Source organism: Hakea prostrata, chromosome 7 (genome assembly GCF_041222555.1).
Source record: "Hakea prostrata isolate BN-2017 chromosome 7, UWA_Hpros_2, whole genome shotgun sequence".
NCBI lineage: Eukaryota > Viridiplantae > Streptophyta > Magnoliopsida > Proteales > Proteaceae > Hakea > Hakea prostrata.
Genome location: NC_142606.1, coordinates 17,611,193 through 17,628,291, shown reverse-complemented (window position 1 = coordinate 17,628,291; position 17,099 = coordinate 17,611,193). Strand labels below are relative to the sequence as shown.

General features: G+C 38.2%; 2 protein-coding genes across 4 annotated transcripts; both read right to left on the bottom strand.

The window, feature by feature from the left end:
* Nucleotides 1–100: 100 nt before the first annotated feature.
* On the bottom strand, nt 101–9,393 carry LOC149010200 (protein FAR1-RELATED SEQUENCE 5-like). 3 transcript variants are annotated; one of them, XM_089160805.1, is made up of 7 exons: nt 9,253–9,393; nt 9,129–9,153; nt 8,942–8,998; nt 4,530–4,647; nt 1,679–4,401; nt 1,534–1,607; nt 101–1,460 (listed from the first exon to the last, which is right to left on the bottom strand). In XM_089160805.1, the coding sequence occupies exons 4-7, from the start codon at nt 4,603–4,605 to the stop codon at nt 1,454–1,456; spliced, it is 2,880 nt and encodes a 959-aa protein (XP_089016931.1). In that variant the 5' UTR covers nt 4,606–4,647; nt 8,942–8,998; nt 9,129–9,153; nt 9,253–9,393; the 3' UTR covers nt 101–1,453. The 3 variants fall into 3 exon arrangements, with proteins under 3 accessions (XP_089016931.1, XP_089016929.1, XP_089016930.1); XM_089160803.1 differs by lacking the exon at nt 9,129–9,153 and having other exon boundaries at nt 9,154–9,393; XM_089160804.1 differs by lacking the exon at nt 9,129–9,153.
* A 1,817-nt stretch (nt 9,394–11,210) lies between these two features.
* Nucleotides 11,211–11,681, bottom strand: LOC149010199 (B3 domain-containing protein At4g02870-like). Its single transcript, XM_089162414.1, has one exon. It carries the CDS (start codon nt 11,679–11,681, stop codon nt 11,211–11,213), a length of 471 nt encoding a protein of 156 aa, XP_089018540.1.
* Nucleotides 11,682–17,099: the final 5,418 nt, after the last annotated feature.

Genomic DNA, 17,099 nt, shown 5'->3' with positions numbered 1-17,099 from the left:
CTTTCTTTTAAAATTTTTATAAGAATTTGATCTCCTATTAACTCATACATTGGCTTTTGCACTAAATCTTGTGTTAGAACCTGTGGTTCTCACTGCCTCACCTAACAATAACATGGAAGAATTGGGTCCTTTCTAAAAGATTTTATGCTGTATTTGGTATGAAATCAATCCCACTCTGACTGTTTCAGTTTCTCAGAAGTGAAATCTGAGCCAAGGAAAAACTAACAAAGAGACGTACATAGAAGAGAAACTGTACATCAGTAAAGAAAAGAGTGGCATCTTGGCTTGAGAACAGATCATGTTGTATGTCTCTCCACAATGAAGTCTGAGATCTCCAGGGACCAATTACATGGACTCCATGAAATCTTGCAGCTCATTTTCATTTTTAAAAGAGGATTGATCGAAACTCATTGAAGGCGGTTGCCAGTCAGCTGGCTGATAAAGAGTACCAAAATTCGCTCAATTTTTTCTTCAATGGTTCAGTTATACCATAAGGCAAAACCCAAACGTATTTTATTAAACATTACCTCAGATATAGTTTCCATGAAAGCTGAGTGCCTCAGCTGTGATTTACTCAAAGAAAACAAAACCAAAGAATCAAGCATACAATGGTAGTTGTCAAAGCTTTCCGAAGTTGCAACAAAGGCTGGACCACAAATTATTCATACCAGCTGATGTTCTCTTCCTTTGCCTTTCAATTGATCAAAGAATCTGAGTTGTTGGCCGTCATGGTTTCCCTGCATTTGGCTTGTGGGCGGTTGTAACTTGTAACTGAAGTAAAATACATGACTTAAAAGAGGAAAAATAGTTAGAAGATAAGAACATTAGATCACTTCTCCCTGTCAAAGCTTCATAACCAATAGTGAAGCCTATCATTGTAGATGATATACACAAAGGGTACAGATTCTAAATCCAACACGGGCCATAGCAATTGAAAGGTTTGATCACCATGCACCCAGGCTGCCAACTGATTGCAATTTGTTATGGACCTTGTCAAAACCTGTATTTGATAACACAATGGACCGACTCCTTGGAGCGGTATTAAAATTTTAAAATTACTAATACAATCGACACAGAAATGAAAGTCACCACTTCGCTCTTGATCCTTCAGGTTTTGCAGAACTAAGATTCCAAAAAGCATGAGATACACGTTTATAGCAACAGGATAATCTATTTAATGACTAAAACTGAATTTGTACATATTCATGTAAATTATCTGTTCCATATTCTGTCAAATTTCATATGGTAAAAGTAATAATCCAAGAAGGGAAGCAGAGTAGAAGATAATGAGATTACATCTTCACAAAAGATGTTAAAGAGCACCTAGTGACCTAGATTAAATTTAGTAAATTAGAACTTTTCTCCAGATTCATGTAAATGCTCAACTGGCTGGTTTACCTTTTATTGCATCAGTCATAGGGCAGCAGGCCCTATACCCCTCAGATCATATAGGTCAAAACCTGTTACAGGTGATCTATGAACATGTTAAACCCTTTACTTAGAAATAATGATGGAGGCTGAGAATGAGCATACCTAATGAATGACTGACATGTTTCAGACAGCTCCTTATCCATCGCCAAACTACTCTGCAACCCAGGTTCACCAGCCTGTTTTGTATGAGACAAATTGGATTAGTATGTTGATGTTATATAGAGTCACGATGTACAATGTGTCATACCTCTCTGTTCACTGCTTCACACGTTGTCTTGTTGTGCCCAATGCCACGACATATACTACACCTGCTCTTTCCCTTCTCTATGGATTGCTCCATTGGATGTTTCAGATGGACTTGACTTGGCATGCCAGGATCAACAGACAGAAGTGGTGTATTCAACTGCTTATGTGTCGCGGGCATTGATTCAAGAGTTGCATTTTGAATGCTTACACTGGAGTCACTGACCCCTACTTCTGTAGCATTTTGTACCATGTTGCCAAGCTTCTCAATCAACCCCTGCAATGTCCCTGTAGCAACTTCACAACATTCAGGGGACGAGCATGCCACAGCCATCATATTCCTGATGGCATGTGATAAGCCTGATACTGAACTACTTGTTATAGATGAAAGGGCAACATCTGGAATATTAACAACTGGCAGCTCAGGCCTTGCTTCCTTGGTCCACCTAAATAGTATGCATTTAGAGGGGATATTGTCATGATCAATCATCTGCAAGACCTTCAAGACATGCTTACACACTAACCCCATGAACTCAAACATGTGACAACTACAGCGCACCTCTTCCTCTAATGAGTTGTATTCAACCATGCATCTCTGCTCAAGTGGAACCTTAAAAGGACCCACCTTAAACTTCCGAACTGACCCTTCGGCTAACTCCTCATGGGCAGATAAACTAAGGCTCGCATTGAAATGCTTCTTAAATATTTCGAACACCCTCTTCGTGTACACCTTTGCCGCATGCTCTTCAAGTGGGCTTTGTGATGACAATTGAGTTAGCTGGGAAAATGATTGGAACTCAGCATCAGCTTCCTTCTCCCTATGCCTAGTGACAGCCCTTTCATATTGTTTGACAAATCTGCACAACGATATAGTGTCCTTGAAATACCCCCGGAAGTAACTGTCCATCCCCTCACTTCCCCGTGTTGAGCTCAACCCAGCAAAGAATGAGCCTCGCAAATAACAGGGCACCCAATACTCCTCTGCAAACTTACCACTTAACCATGAATGGTTTTTCAAATTGTATTTCATCATCATTGCTTCCCACCGAGCTAGAAAATCTTCCTTTGTCCATGATCGATAAATGCACTCCTTCCAGTCATTCTTAAAATCAGGGTATTGGCACCATAAGGCACCTAGATGTTCTTGGGCTTGCTTTGAGAAATTATGTGAGCAAAAGCGATGTACAGTGTGGGGGAAAACACTGCCCACTGCAGGTATAATACCAGTGCACTCGTCTGTAATAATTGCCTGTGGTGTCTTGTCTCCCATTGCATTCATCCATGCCTTAAACAACCATTCAAATGATTCCTTTGTTTCATTTGCAATCAAACCACAACCGAACAGAACAGACTGAGCATTGTGGCTTACCCCCGTGAACAACCCAAATGGCCATTTATACCGATTAGTTTTGTATGTTACGTCAAATACCACAACATCACCAAACACTTCATAAGCAGACCTTGCTTTACTATCAGCCCAAAATATTCCACTGACAATTCCATCATCAGATACTCTGATGGAATAAATAAATCTGGGATCCTTGACTTGCATGGAGTCAAAATATGTTAGAACCGCCTGGCAATCCTCTGCAATCATCTTCCTTTCATTTCTTCTAATATAACTTTTATCCATCAAATGTTCTGGTGATCGTAACCTAAATGTTTGGCCCGGGAAAACCATTGGGTGATTATGATTGGGTTCAAATTTATCAATTACCCAACCATCAGAGGCTGCTTTAACCACAATAAATGCAGGACAACCAATTCTAACCTCTGCTCGGTGGCGCACCTCTTTACCCCTATATCGCTTGTGGTTATCATTTCGGAAACCTTCTTTATAACATACAAACCTCTTTGACAGAACCTGCCTTGAACCATCCGGCTCCCTTTTCCTTGATAGGTTTGTCCGATCTATGCGGACACCAAAACCTATCATCCGGGCATAATTACTATAAAAAGAATACGCAGCCTTCAGGTCATCGAATTTCATCCCAATATGCGGCAATAGCTCTTTTACATCAGTCTGCCCAGTGCTTGTTCCCGCTTCACTTGTATCCTTAGAAGCACTATCACTGTTAGCTAGCAGGTCATTTTCTTCACCAAAATATAAGAGTTTGATTGTTTGGCCTGGAAAAACCATTGGGTGATTGTGATTTGCTTCAAATTTGTCAACCATCCAACCATCAGAGGTTGCTTTAACCACAATAAATGCAGGACAGCCAACTCTAACCTCTGTCCGGTGACGCACCTCTTTCCCCTTTTGTCGCTTGTCATTGTCATTTCGGAAACCTTCTTTATAGCATACAAACCTCTTTGACAGAACCTGCCTTGAACCATCCGGCTCCCTTTTTCTTGATAGATGTGTCCGGTCTATGCGGACACCAAAACCTTTTATCCGGGCATAATTAGTATAGAAAGAATATGCTGCTTTTAAGTCAACAAATTTCATCCCGACATAAGGCAAAGTTTCTGTTTCATCAGAGCTTCCACAGGTTGTTCCTGCTTCACTTGCATCCTTTGACCAGCAGCCTAACGGTGGCATTGCTTCTTTGTTTTCTCCAAAATCAACAGCATCCTCCATATCCTCATCATCACTATGCAAATGCTCAGAGGTGGCAGATTGTTGTGTCTCAACACTGCCATCTTCTAGTTGAGGTGCCAACTCCGCAGCATGAGCTTCAATTGCTTTCTCCAAATCAGACGGTTCTTCACTTCCATATACATCCTCTGTCAGAACAACAAACATGGTAGCATTTGGTTAGACAGATGTAACTAGTTTGCATATGACTTGTTAATCCATTGGGTGCCAATGATTATGTATATGCTACATCACTTGTTTTCGCGAACATGCTCACCTGTTTCCATATAGAACCAGGTACTCCGACCCGTGTCATTCTCCTCCATCTCCACAGATGAAGTTAAAGTGACCATCTCTTATAAGCTTCAAATAATGGGAAGAGGTCTCCGTGACAACTGCACACGTGTAACCAATACATACAAGTGATATGTATTTTTCTGGCAAGACCGAAACCCATCACATTGGAAATAACACTTCAACAAAGTATAACTGCATGAATATTCAGTCCGAACACTTACATCAATCAACACAAATCCGACCAATAAAATACAATAAATTTTGGAACCTCCAGTGAATCATACCTCTGGAATCTTAGTATTCAATGAAAGATTAAGAAACTACAGAACTCCATAAAATTTACAGAGCAATAACCCTTTCCAATAATCAAAATCCCAACAGATTTCCATCTAAAAACTCAGTGATATATAGACATCATTTAAGTTGCACCAACTAAGATTCTGAGAAGAATGCCACAAATCTGCTCCCCCCTTACCACCCCCAACCCCCTCCAAGAAAAATATATTTACAAATATAAATTTGATCATACACAGCTGTCTCAACAAATCTTACCAAAAATAACTTAAAAATAATAATAATTATTATTATTATAATTATAATAATAAAATAAAAATAAAAACTTTCCAAATGCTCTCCTTGTCTATCCCTAGCCTTGGCAGATGTCAGAGTTCCTTGACACATGACAAACTACAAGAAAGCATTTACTAACTTCAAAAAATGGACCTGAAATAAATCATCTTTTCCTTGCAAATGATTGTATGGTATTCTCCCCAGCAAGTGCAAGAAATACAACCCACATAGCATAAATCTTCCAGGAATCCATGCAAGTCTTGGGCCAGCACATCAACCAATCAAAGTCCTCCCTACTTTTCAATAAACGTACACCATCACAGACCTGAAGGTATATTTCATCTATCCTAAATATCAATGAAGTTTTGTCTCATGGTGTATACCTAGGGTTGTCCTCCACTTTTGGAAGACCTAAGATTCTAAGTCACAAGTCTTTTATTATTTTCATGAGAGGATGCAAAATAAGTTAGCAGGGTGTAAAGAAAAATTATTGTCTAGTGCTGGGAAGAAAGTTCTGATTAAGGCAGTGGCCACTGTATTACCTTTCTATATATTGTCAAATTTTCTCCTTCCCAAGAAACTCACTTACAAGTTGACCAAACAAATTAGACAATTTTGGTAGGGAAACGGAAAGAGGTCAGGGATCAATTGGATTAGATGGGACAAGCTATGCACACCAAAAAAAAAAGAGGGGGGGGGGGGGCGCTAGGTTTTAGAGATTTACATATTTTTTTAATAATGCCCTTCTAGCAAAACAAGCTTGGCGCATCATGCATAATCTAAATTCATTATGGGCATTGACAATGACGAGCAAATACTTCCATCATACTACCTTCCTAAACTCCTCATATTCGGGTGGAAGTCCATGGGGATGGAAGAGTCTCATGGTGGGTAGGGATGTCTTAAGTAGGGAATGGGTTGGACGCTCAAATTTATCAAAATCCTTGGATCCCAACACTCCCAAATTTGAAAGTGTCAAGTCAACCACATTTGGGTGGACCTACCTTAGTGAATGAGTTGATCAAATGGAACACCAAAACTTGGCATTAGCAGTTGTTAAGATCCATATTCTCCACACAAGAGGTTAAAGTAATCCAACAAATGTCCATATGTTGGATTCTACTAGGAGTTCAATTAGAGTTTGTATTCATGTAAAATTCTATTCCTTGTAATAGTGTACTTTCCACTTAATTATAAATAAAGGGCTTGCGATCATTGATCTATAAGCCATTCTACCACTATTAGTTTTTTTCAACATGACATCAAAGCCTAAGCTCGATTAGGATCTCCCTTTTTTTTTTCTCTACAAAACCCATCGCAGATTTTCTCCAATTGTTGCAGAATTTTCTGCAACGGTCGTAGGAATTTTTTGCAACCATCACAGAAATTCTTAATTTTCTATAACCTATCGTTCGATTAGGGAAGCGACCTACCTTCTTCTTCTTTTGATTAAAGAAAAAGAGGGAGAACCAATGGACAAAGGAAGATACCAAAGGCTGGTAGGGAAGCTTATTTACTTGTCCCACACCAGGCCAGACATCGCTTACGCTGTAGGGATAGTGAGCCAATTCATGCATGATCCATATTTAGCTCATATGAAGGCTGTTACTAGAATACTACAGTATTTGAAGGGAACTCCTGGAAAAGGAATACTTCTGTCACCCACTGATAATCTAAAAGTAGAAGCATACACTGATGCAGACCGGGCTGGATCTCCAGACAGGAAATCAATTTCAGGTAACTATACCTTTGTTGGAGGTAATCTAGTTACTTGGAGAAGTAAGAAATAAAATGTGGTAGCTTTATCTAGTACCGAAGCTGAATACAGAGCTATGGTTCGTGGAGTTTGTGAGCTACTATGGTTGAAAGGTTTGCTGCAAGATATTGGAATTCAAGTTCCAAACCCTATATGATGTTATATTGTGACAACAAGGCTGCTATTAGTATTGCTAATAATCCAGTGCAACATGATCGAACTAAGCACATTGAAATTGACAGGTTTTTTGTCAAAGGAAAGTTGGAACAATGGCTTATCTACATGCCTTTTGTAAGATTTGGAGACCAAGTAGCAGATGTTTTCACTAAGAGTTTGAAAGAAAAAGATTTTCTTCCAATTGTAGACAAGTTGGGCATGACTAATATCTATGCCTCAACTTGAGAGGGAGTGTTGGATTCTACTAGGAGTTCAATTAGAGTTTGTATAGAAGTTAAATTAGAGTTTGTATTCATGTAAAATTTTATTCCTTGTAATAGTGTACTTTCCACTTAATTATAAATAGAGGGCTTGAGATCATTGATCTATAAGCCATTCTACCACTATTAGTTTTTTTCAACACCATACTATCTTTGAGAATGCAAGATAAATGGGTAAGGAAACTTACAAGAAATGGTGAGTTCAATGTGAAAACCACATACTATATGGAACTAACCTCACCTGGTTTCCCGGGAACACGAGGAACTTCATCAATGGGACATACAATCTGGAAGAAACTCTGGAATATTCACACCCTACCAGTGGAAAGAAGCTTCATTTGGAAGGTTGGGCAAGATGCTCTTGCTACAGGTAAGACACTTTTTGAAAGGAAAAATTATATTAATCTATTATGTCTTATTTCTATAACAACAGAACAATCAGTGGTTCATGTGTTATTCAAATGTAGTCATTGTTCAGAATTGCTGGAAAGCATCCCCTTTAAGGTTGGATGTCAATCTTTTTACAGGAAATAGTATTAGGGATTGGATGAAATTTGTTGAATCTGGATATAAACATTATGGAAATATAAATCTCATACACAAAATGTGGACTCTGATGAGCTGGGTTATTGCAAAGCCCGTAATTAATGTTTATATGCAGGGGAAAATCCCTGTTTAACCAGGTCTCTAAACTTATTTCATAATCTTGTAGGTGATTTGGAGTATGTGCCACAACATAGGGCTGAGCAGAAGGAATACCAACATTTGGAGGCCACAAAAGTGAATAAGAGCCAGAACGAAGTTCAAGGAATTAAAGACCAGCGGCAAAATTCAGAACAGCATGCAGATGAGGTGAACCAGCCCTTATACATTGGACCAGTATTTTCGATGGATGAACAACAGCACACACGGGGACAGCAAAGGAATGTACAAGCACAAGGTTCAGGGCAGCATCTACTGCTAACCTGCAAGATTGGTCTTTCAAGCTTATGCAGATGGCTCTTGGGATAACTTGACTGATGGAGGAGATACAGCTTGCCTTATCTCAGATCCATGGGGGGGGGGGGGGGATTCTTAGCATCAAAGGCAACGGGCAACCACTTGTACAGCTATGTCAGCAACTCAAGTGGAGTTAGAACCCATTAGGGATTCAGTCAATTTAGCAATAGCATTAGATATCAAACACGTAGTGCCTAAATAGGCAAACCAACAATCTGGATTGGTTATGTTACAGAATCTCTGAAGATATTATGTATATTTCAGCAGAGTTTGAGTCTATTTTGTTTAGATATGTGTCTAGCAATCTGAATCTTTATGCAGACTCCTTGGACAGAGGTGCTAGGTCTCTTGGCTTGTCTCGTGTGTGGTGGCGGTCTCCACCTCCTTTTGTTGCAAAAGTTTCCTAGATCAACTCTAGGAACATTGTTCTGGAGCTTCTAATATAGACATTATGTTGACCAAAAAAAAGAAAAAGGGTATATCCACACAATCAGTATAAGATACAAAATGCCATTGAATCCTGCACCCCATCCCCCATCCTTCCCTCCTTCTCGCAAGCAAAAGTATTAACAAAAGCCAAGCAAAAATTAGGTACTGTAGCATAACATGGATCAAAGTCTATACTTCTACCTTATAGCAGTATTGATTCCATTGAACACCATTCCTTCCCAACCATCGAAATTCATGCTGAAATAGAAGCACATATAAGAGGAAAAGTAATAATTTAGACAAATAATGTTTTTGTACAAGTTGTATCAAAGAGTGAATTTTGGCAAAAGAATTTCTTTTTTTTTGGCAAGTTGGAGAAAGAATCAACCTCTTATAGAAATGATCAGACGAACCTGCAGTATAATGTCAAAGAAATAGCTTCACGATCCGGGGAGGAGGAGAAGGGAGCAGCAAGCAGGTAAAGAGCCGGGAAGCATCAAGAGAGAGAATACCTGGATGAAGAGAGTGATTCATCCCTGTTCGCCCATGGTGGCATCACATCGCATCGCTCAAATTGAAGCAGAGACAGAAACCAGTGAAAACCCTATACTGCAAAGAAACGAATACTTACGGACATACTGACCGGCATGCTCTTTCCGTATTTTCTTTTTATCTATCATGTTGAAATGGTTCCTGAATATTACATTTTCTCCCCTGTTTTTTTCTTTCTTTTCTTTTTCCTTTTTTTTTTTTTTTTTTTTTTTTTTGTAAAGGTTCTTCCCATGCAGGCCTTGTTGTCATATTTTCTGGTTCTTAAAAAGAAATACTTTTTGATTAAATTTTATTACATTTTGCAAAACAGAAATTATAATTTTTCTTTTTAAATACTATGACCACATAGCAAGTATCATGCACCTTTCTTGACTCTTTTTATCGATCACACGTAGATTTTTCTTCGTGAATAAGTTCTTTCCTTTTCATTTTTCCATTCAATTTATTTCTTCTTTTTTTTTTCTTCTTCTTTTTTTGATGTGTATGAATTTTATTTCTAATTTTAAACAATAAATTATGTCAAACAATGGTGGCACCACAACAAATTAAAGACAACATTGGTAACATTTATAGATTTTAATTAGTGGCATATTAGGGGCATATTAGTGGCATTTTAATTATAAGCCTCTTTCCATCGAAGGGTACTGCATAATTGATAAGGAACAGAAATACGACTCAAGATTAGTGCCACACCAGCAAGGCTTAGATCTCGATTTTAATCAATGTACAATCCTATCATTCTATTGTCACTTACTCAATGCTAGTAGTGCCTAGTATTTAAGTCTTACAGATGCCTCATTACCTTCACAAAAAATAAAAAAACATGACGAGGTCTTTTGAGAGCCTAACCTTACCTACAAGCCCCATAACATAACACTGAACTAATTAACCAAAAAAATTATGGGCTAAGCCTTTCCTTAAAATAAATACTATTCTTGGCTGAATAAGTATTTTTATTCTTTTTATGAGAAAAAATCGAAACTTCATTGCTTAGAAACATGTACAATGGTTAGAGGCTGATATATCTTTTCATATGGTAAACTTAACAGTAAATATGGATTGAAGGGCTGAATAAGCATTCTTGTTGACATATGATACGCTTCAAGGCATGATTAATTACTAAGAAAAATGCAAAATAAATCGATGATCTCCAGTAAAATGTTAAACCCTCAACTTTAGGTCCAATAGGGGTTGGACTCCTTACCTTAAAAAATAATAATAATAATAATAAAATAAAGAAAGCAGGGTTTGAACTCAAAGCAAGTTTAACACTAAACACATTAACACTGAGACACACATACATCAAACCCAAGTTATGCCAAGAGGTTTGGCCATCATGGAGCCTACATTGGTGCTAGTGTCATGGTTGTGCCAATCGTTAGGTTGTGCGACCACTACGTAGCACCAACATCGAAGAACAAAAATGGTGAGCCAAGTGAAGATGTAAATGAATCGGATTCAATCAACCACGTAGTTGGTCTTATCATATTCATGTCCGATTAATATATTCCACGGAATTCAGATAATATCCTATTAGTTTTTTTATGTATTTAAGCGGATCTGTAGAAAAGCTATTTTTGTAATACGTATAGATTCTCCTAATAGGTATAAGATTTTTGAACTACTGGTTAACCTCTTAACTATTTCTCGATGATAGTTTAATAATAAACCATGCAAACATATATGAATACAAGATTGTAAAATCTTTCTAAATGCCCAACCGATAGGAATAAAACTTAGATTCAACTACACTTTATAGATGATGATATTCATGTTTCTGGTTTCTAATCAACAACTTTCTTCACCGGCCCTTATGATGATCCTTGGAGGAGATGATGCGTTCTTTGATGGGCTACAAATCATTAACACTTAAGAACATTTATTCCATATAATAATAGTAATCATAGAAGTTTACTTATCAAGGAAGAGGAGGACCAGGTGGGCGACTAAGCACAGAAAAACGCAGCAGTTGCAGCCTTTCATCCCAACAAAAAGCCACTTCTTCACCAACCTGCAATCCTCTACGCTTTACAAAATTAGAATTCCATCCACCAGTAAGAACATAAGAAGAACCATTTTCCCACAGCTTCAATTCATGCTCCGTTAGGGTTTCCAGGTCTCTCACTGTGATGGGAAGTTGATGCCCACGGTCAAGATTGTGTTGTTGCTCAGGACTTAACTTAGGAAACACGAAGTCTTCAAGTTGATCTCTGGGCAGCACAATTTGACTATAGTTGATATCTCTTGACGAGAGAGATTTTCTCATTGGCCATTGTTCCATTAAATCTCTGAATCGCAGACCACCTTGATCGACCCTCAAATGGACTATTTGTGGTGGTTGATCTGGTTCAAGGAAGTTGTGGAACTGGGTTGGCCTTGACCTACTCATTTTCTCTCTTCTATTTGATATTTGATTGATAACCCGCGACTTAGGGTAGCAGGGAATGGTGGCAAGCAGCGATGAAGTTGCCAATCAAGTATTTATTACTTTTGAAAAGGTTTTCCAAATGAGAGTTCGAGAGTCGCGACTTCAGGTTTATGAGGAGACATGAAAGTTGGTGTGCTTAAGAGTCGTCACTCTGCCTTACGGTCATGTCTGTTAGACACCCATGCAGGGTTGTTCTATAACTAGAAATCAACCAATCACAATATCTTTGGTATGCAAGAATAGATTGAAAGTTCAAAAATCTACTCCATTGTCAAAGAAGAAAGACAAAGAACACAATCAATAAGAGAATAAGAGAAGTGGAGTTATATATTATTAATAGTTCTGTAATAATGTGAGATTGTTTATATGTATATATAAACAATCTTACATTGTTTTTTTATGTAAGAAAAATAATGTGAGATTGTTACTTGTATGTGGGAGTAAATTGTAAAGGTATATATCTGGTGGTGAGATTTATGACTTCTAAATCACAAATATATAAATTTGGCACTATGTTTTCAGCTTTGTAGTATGAACAGTTTTGGGTGGAACCCAGGAGGCCAACCAAATCCATATTGGTTGGTCCATGAAGCAAAGAACCTGCTTGTGTCAATTTAAAAACTATTACCTTGGATAAAAGTCTATTATCTTCATTAAGGTCAAAATTAAGGTTAAATCCAGCTTAAATTTAGATGATTAAAAAATAAGACCAGATAATATGGTGACAAATAGTCAACCTTCTTAAACTTAAACTTAAGGTCTGCATATTTCAACCCGAGAAGGTCATGACAATTAATCATTAGGGTGAAATAATTAAATAATACCAAACAAACACTAAGATGCGCGCATCAAATCTGAATTATGCCCGAGGTTTGGGTATCATGGGGCATGCTTGCACCAGTTGCAGGGTTGATGGGAAAGCCACCAATATTGGAAGAAGGCTAGAATGCTAAAAGGAAGTTTTAAATGAATGAAGTAATTAAAGTGGATCAAAAAAAAAGTTTTCTACGTGATTTTAGATTAGATTGAGAACCATTAGTCGATTACTAAGAGTTGAGATCCTCTATCCATGGAGTTGTTTTTAATTGTCATAATAAGTTTATAACTAGCAATCATCCAATCATAATATGTTTGATTTGCAACCTCCATAGATTGAAATGAAGTTCAAAGATCTACTCCATTGTCAAAGAAAAAAGACAGAAAACACAATCAATAAGAGAAGTGGAGTTATATATTATTAATAGTTATGTAATAGTTCTGTAATAATGTGAGATTGTATATATGTATATATATAACAATCTCAAATTGTTTTTATGTAAGAAAAATAATGTGCCTTGTATATCTGGCTGTTATGACTTCTAAATCACAAAATATATATATATATATATATATATTTGGCACTATGATTCAGCTAGCTTTGTAAAGCAGAAAACCTGCTTGTCTCAATTTAAAAGCATTATCTTGGATAAAATTCTATTACCTTAATTAAGGTCAAAATCAAAGTCAGATCTAGCTTAAATTTAGATGTTTAAAAATAAGACCAGATAAGATGATGCCAACCAGTCAACCTTGACCCAAACTTAAGGTATGCATATTTAACTCTAGTAGGTCATGACAGATTTTTTTTTTTTTTTTTTTTAATTTCTGTTTTTGGTAGGAATGACACATTAATCATTTGGTCAAATAATTAACACCAAACAAACACCGAGATGTGCACATCAAATCCAACCTATGCCTGAGGTTTGGGCATCATGGTGCCTGCTTGCACCATTTCCAAGAAGAAGGCTATAATACTAAAAGAAAGTTTTAAATGGACGAAGTAATTAAAGTGGATTGGATAAAAGTTTTCTGCATGGGTTTAGATTAGATTGAGACCCACTAGTCATTATTAAGAGTCGAGATTCTCTATCGATGAGCGTAAAAGATTGTGTTTCCTTCACACTCCTATACTATAAGGAGTTTTAAATGGACAACGTAATTAAAGTAGATCGGAGAAAAGTTTTCTGCATGGGTTTAGATTAGATTGAGAGCCACTAGTCATTATTAAGAGTTGAGATTCTCTACCGATTAGCGTAAAAGATTGTGTTTCCTTCACACTCCTATACTATAAGGAGTTTTAAACGGACAACGTAATTAACGTAGATCGGAGAAAGTTTTCTGCATGGCTTTAGATTAGATTGTAAGCCGCTAGTCATTACTAAGAGTTGACATTCTCTACCGGTGAACGTAAAAGATTGTGTTTCCTTCAAACTCTTCTACGATATAATTAGGAAGGGATCTACTTTTTGGCCACCTTGTGAGAAAAGCATAACCTTCTATCTTTTTAGGTAGAGGATCCAAACTAAAACCATTACTATTAACTATAGCCACACAGTTGGTGATCTGACACTGCTTCATGAGTTTGCTTACAGATTACTCTTGTAGATAACAAAGCCACCAGGGCATGGATCACCATTGGTGGCTTCTCTATGTGTTTGTGCTTAAGGTATCATTTCAAGGTGGGAAGGAGAGGACAAAAGAGAAACCAAGCAAATCCTTTCTCAGGTGAACACAATATAATCATAGCCTTGTATTTACTTCAATAATTAACCTTGATACACCAAGCAAACACTGGGACGCCCACATCAAACCAGACTCAACCCTAACTCACTCCAAATGATTCAACACCAAACAAACACTGGGATGCCCACATCAATGCCTGAGGTTTGGCCATCATGGGGCTGCAGCCTGCACCAGTTGCAGGGTTGTGAAAACCACCAATAGAAGAAGGCTGGAATACTAGAAGGCAGTTTGAAGTGGAGGAAGCAATAAAAGTGGATCACAGAATAACTTTTTGCAGGGTTTTTAATTAGATTGAGAGCCATCATCACTATGAGTTGGGATTTCCTATCTGCAAACTTAAGAGGAGAGGATCCGCACTCCATTATTATTATTAGCTATATGTGAGTCAACACTGCTTCATGTGTTAGCTTTGTATCAACCAAAACACAGTTACCCTAATTAACAAAACCACAATGGCATGGTTCACCATTGGTGGCTTTTGTATTTGTTTGTGCTTACAAGGAGTTAACCCTAGTAAGTCATCATTTCAAGGTGGGGTGGAGAGGACAAAAGACATCATCTTCCAAGCTACAACCTTTCTAACCTCCCACCATATAAAGTAGACTACCATTTCAGGGAGAATTAGGGGAAGGGAATTGAGAGAGAGAGACTGAGAGAGAGAGAGAGAGAGAGAGAGAGAGAATCACAACAATGAACTTCGAAGTCTGGCCATATCTTGCATCAACCCTAAATCTATTTAGGAAAATATGTATAGAAACAAAGCCTTTTTCAGTTGAAGACTGCATATAATCATAGCCTTGTACTTACTTTCCAATGTTCAATGGGCTACAAATTAAGTATCTGGATCAACACACTGAATTTCAGACATGAGCACACAATGAAATAAAATAAGCACTGACCCAGCAGGATTGGCAATACTAATATGAGCATAGAATAAAACAAAATAAGCACTGATCCATCCGGATAGGCAATAAAATTTATTCACTGCATGTTGTACTGGATTCCAACAGAACACTTTTCACTCCATGACCAAACTAAGCCACTCTTTCATCATTTATTTAATCATCTAACTATTTATTTATTGATGGAAACCATACTGATCGATCTACTCCTCGGGAGCTTCAGCAGCAGCAGCTGGAGGAACAGGAAGGTCAGGATTGGCTCCACCACCGAGAGCATCAGCATTAATAACAGGAAAGGCGAGGGCTTCAACACCAGGAGCTGGAGCAGGAGGTGCTGGGGGAGTAACTGGTGGACGACTGATAACAGAAAAACGAAGGACATCAAGTCTTAGGTCCCAACAGAATGCCACCTCTTCCCCAATTTGGAGTTGCCTGCGCCTCACAAATCCAGCGCTCCACCCACCTGTGAGGACATACGAAGACCCATTCTCCCATATCTTCAGGTTGTGTTCAGTTCGGGTCTCAAGATCCCTCACAACAATGGGCACTTGTTGCCCGCGGTTAAGCCTGTCTTGATTCTCCTCAGTGAACTGAGGAAGCAGTGATTCTTCGACTTGTTCCCTGGGCAGAACAACCTGACTGTAGTTGATGTCCCTTGAAGTCAGAGTCTTTCTCACAGGCCATTGCTGCATCAGGTCTCTGGTCTCGAGACCACCTTGGCTGCTTCTCAGGAACACCACTTGGGGTGGTGCATCTTGTTCGAAGAAGTTGTGAAGCATGGTTGGCCTCCGAGCTCCCATGATCGTTCTTGAGATTGATAAATCAGGCTGCGAAATGAAAGCTAGTAGTATGAAATGATTGCAACCGTGGAGTCAGTGTGTGAGTGAGCAGACCATTTATAGATCTCGAAACGTTGTCATCTCATGAAGAGGTACGTTGTTTTCGCATGAAGAGGTACGTAGGGTTCTTACGTAAGAGTCGTACTGCTTCTTAATCATGTCGTTTAGCTAGTAGCTACACGATCGATCTACCATGATGCTGCCATTCGAGAAGCCTCTAATCGTATATCCTCCAGTATTGAAAGAAGAAGACCAGCAAAAAGAGTGGATGCCACCGCCGGATACGGTGCCGAAGCTAACGCTTTGCTTGAAGACTAGGGTTTGAACTTTCAGACAAAAACAAACTCATATTTTATACCAAAAAATATTAAAAATAATAATAAAAAAAATAAAAACTAAGGGTAACAAAAGTCAATGTCACCATTCTATCTACGGGACTAAACCTAGTTCAAAAGAACCTACCAATGTCAACCTACTGCTCTACCTACCGGACACAACCCTGTTCAAAAGACCATTTTCTCTAAAGATGATCGGTGGAACGGCAGGCTGCCTATAGAGAGGGTCTCCACTAGTTCCACTCTAGTTTGCTATAAACTTTATAGAAATTGAATCAGAACCCATTTGTTGATTATATTGGACTTGACCAGCCAAGATCAATGGGACATGTCTTATGAATAAGCCATGACACTGCACCCTAACAGTGTCAATGGGTTAGGATGGTTAGTCAATTTAAAGTCAGTTATACTTAATTTAGTGTCGTAAATTTTAAACTTAAATCCTACCCAACCCTGTTTGAAAACTCGAAAACCAAAACCTATTTTACCAGAGTTATCCTACGCTCGACTCACCCTTGAGTACCCTAAAAGGTTTGTGGGTTATCCCTGATTTTTAACCTTGGTGTTCAGAATAAATACATGATTTTAATATGGTTCGACCTTCAGTGAGAAGTCTACGTCCACGGTGAGATCCCCAATCAACTATGTTCTGGGAAGAACTTTCATTATCTTTAAATAGAACTGGTGGTGTACATTATGTGGTATTTTACAAGGAATAGAATTCTACAAATAATAGGAACT

Coding starts and splice junctions, on each gene's coding strand:
- LOC149010200 (XM_089160803.1), bottom strand. CDS start 4,605: ATGGTCACTTTAACTTCATCTGTGGAGATGGAGGAGAATGACACGGGT. Junction 4,402..4,529: donor CTGGTTCTATATGGAAACAG/GTGAGCATGTTC, acceptor TTGTTCTGACAG/AGGATGTATATGGAAGTGAA. Junction 1,608..1,678: donor GTGAAGCAGTGAACAGAGAG/GTATGACACATT, acceptor CATACAAAACAG/GCTGGTGAACCTGGGTTGCA.
- LOC149010199 (XM_089162414.1), bottom strand. CDS start 11,681: ATGAGTAGGTCAAGGCCAACCCAGTTCCACAACTTCCTTGAACCAGAT.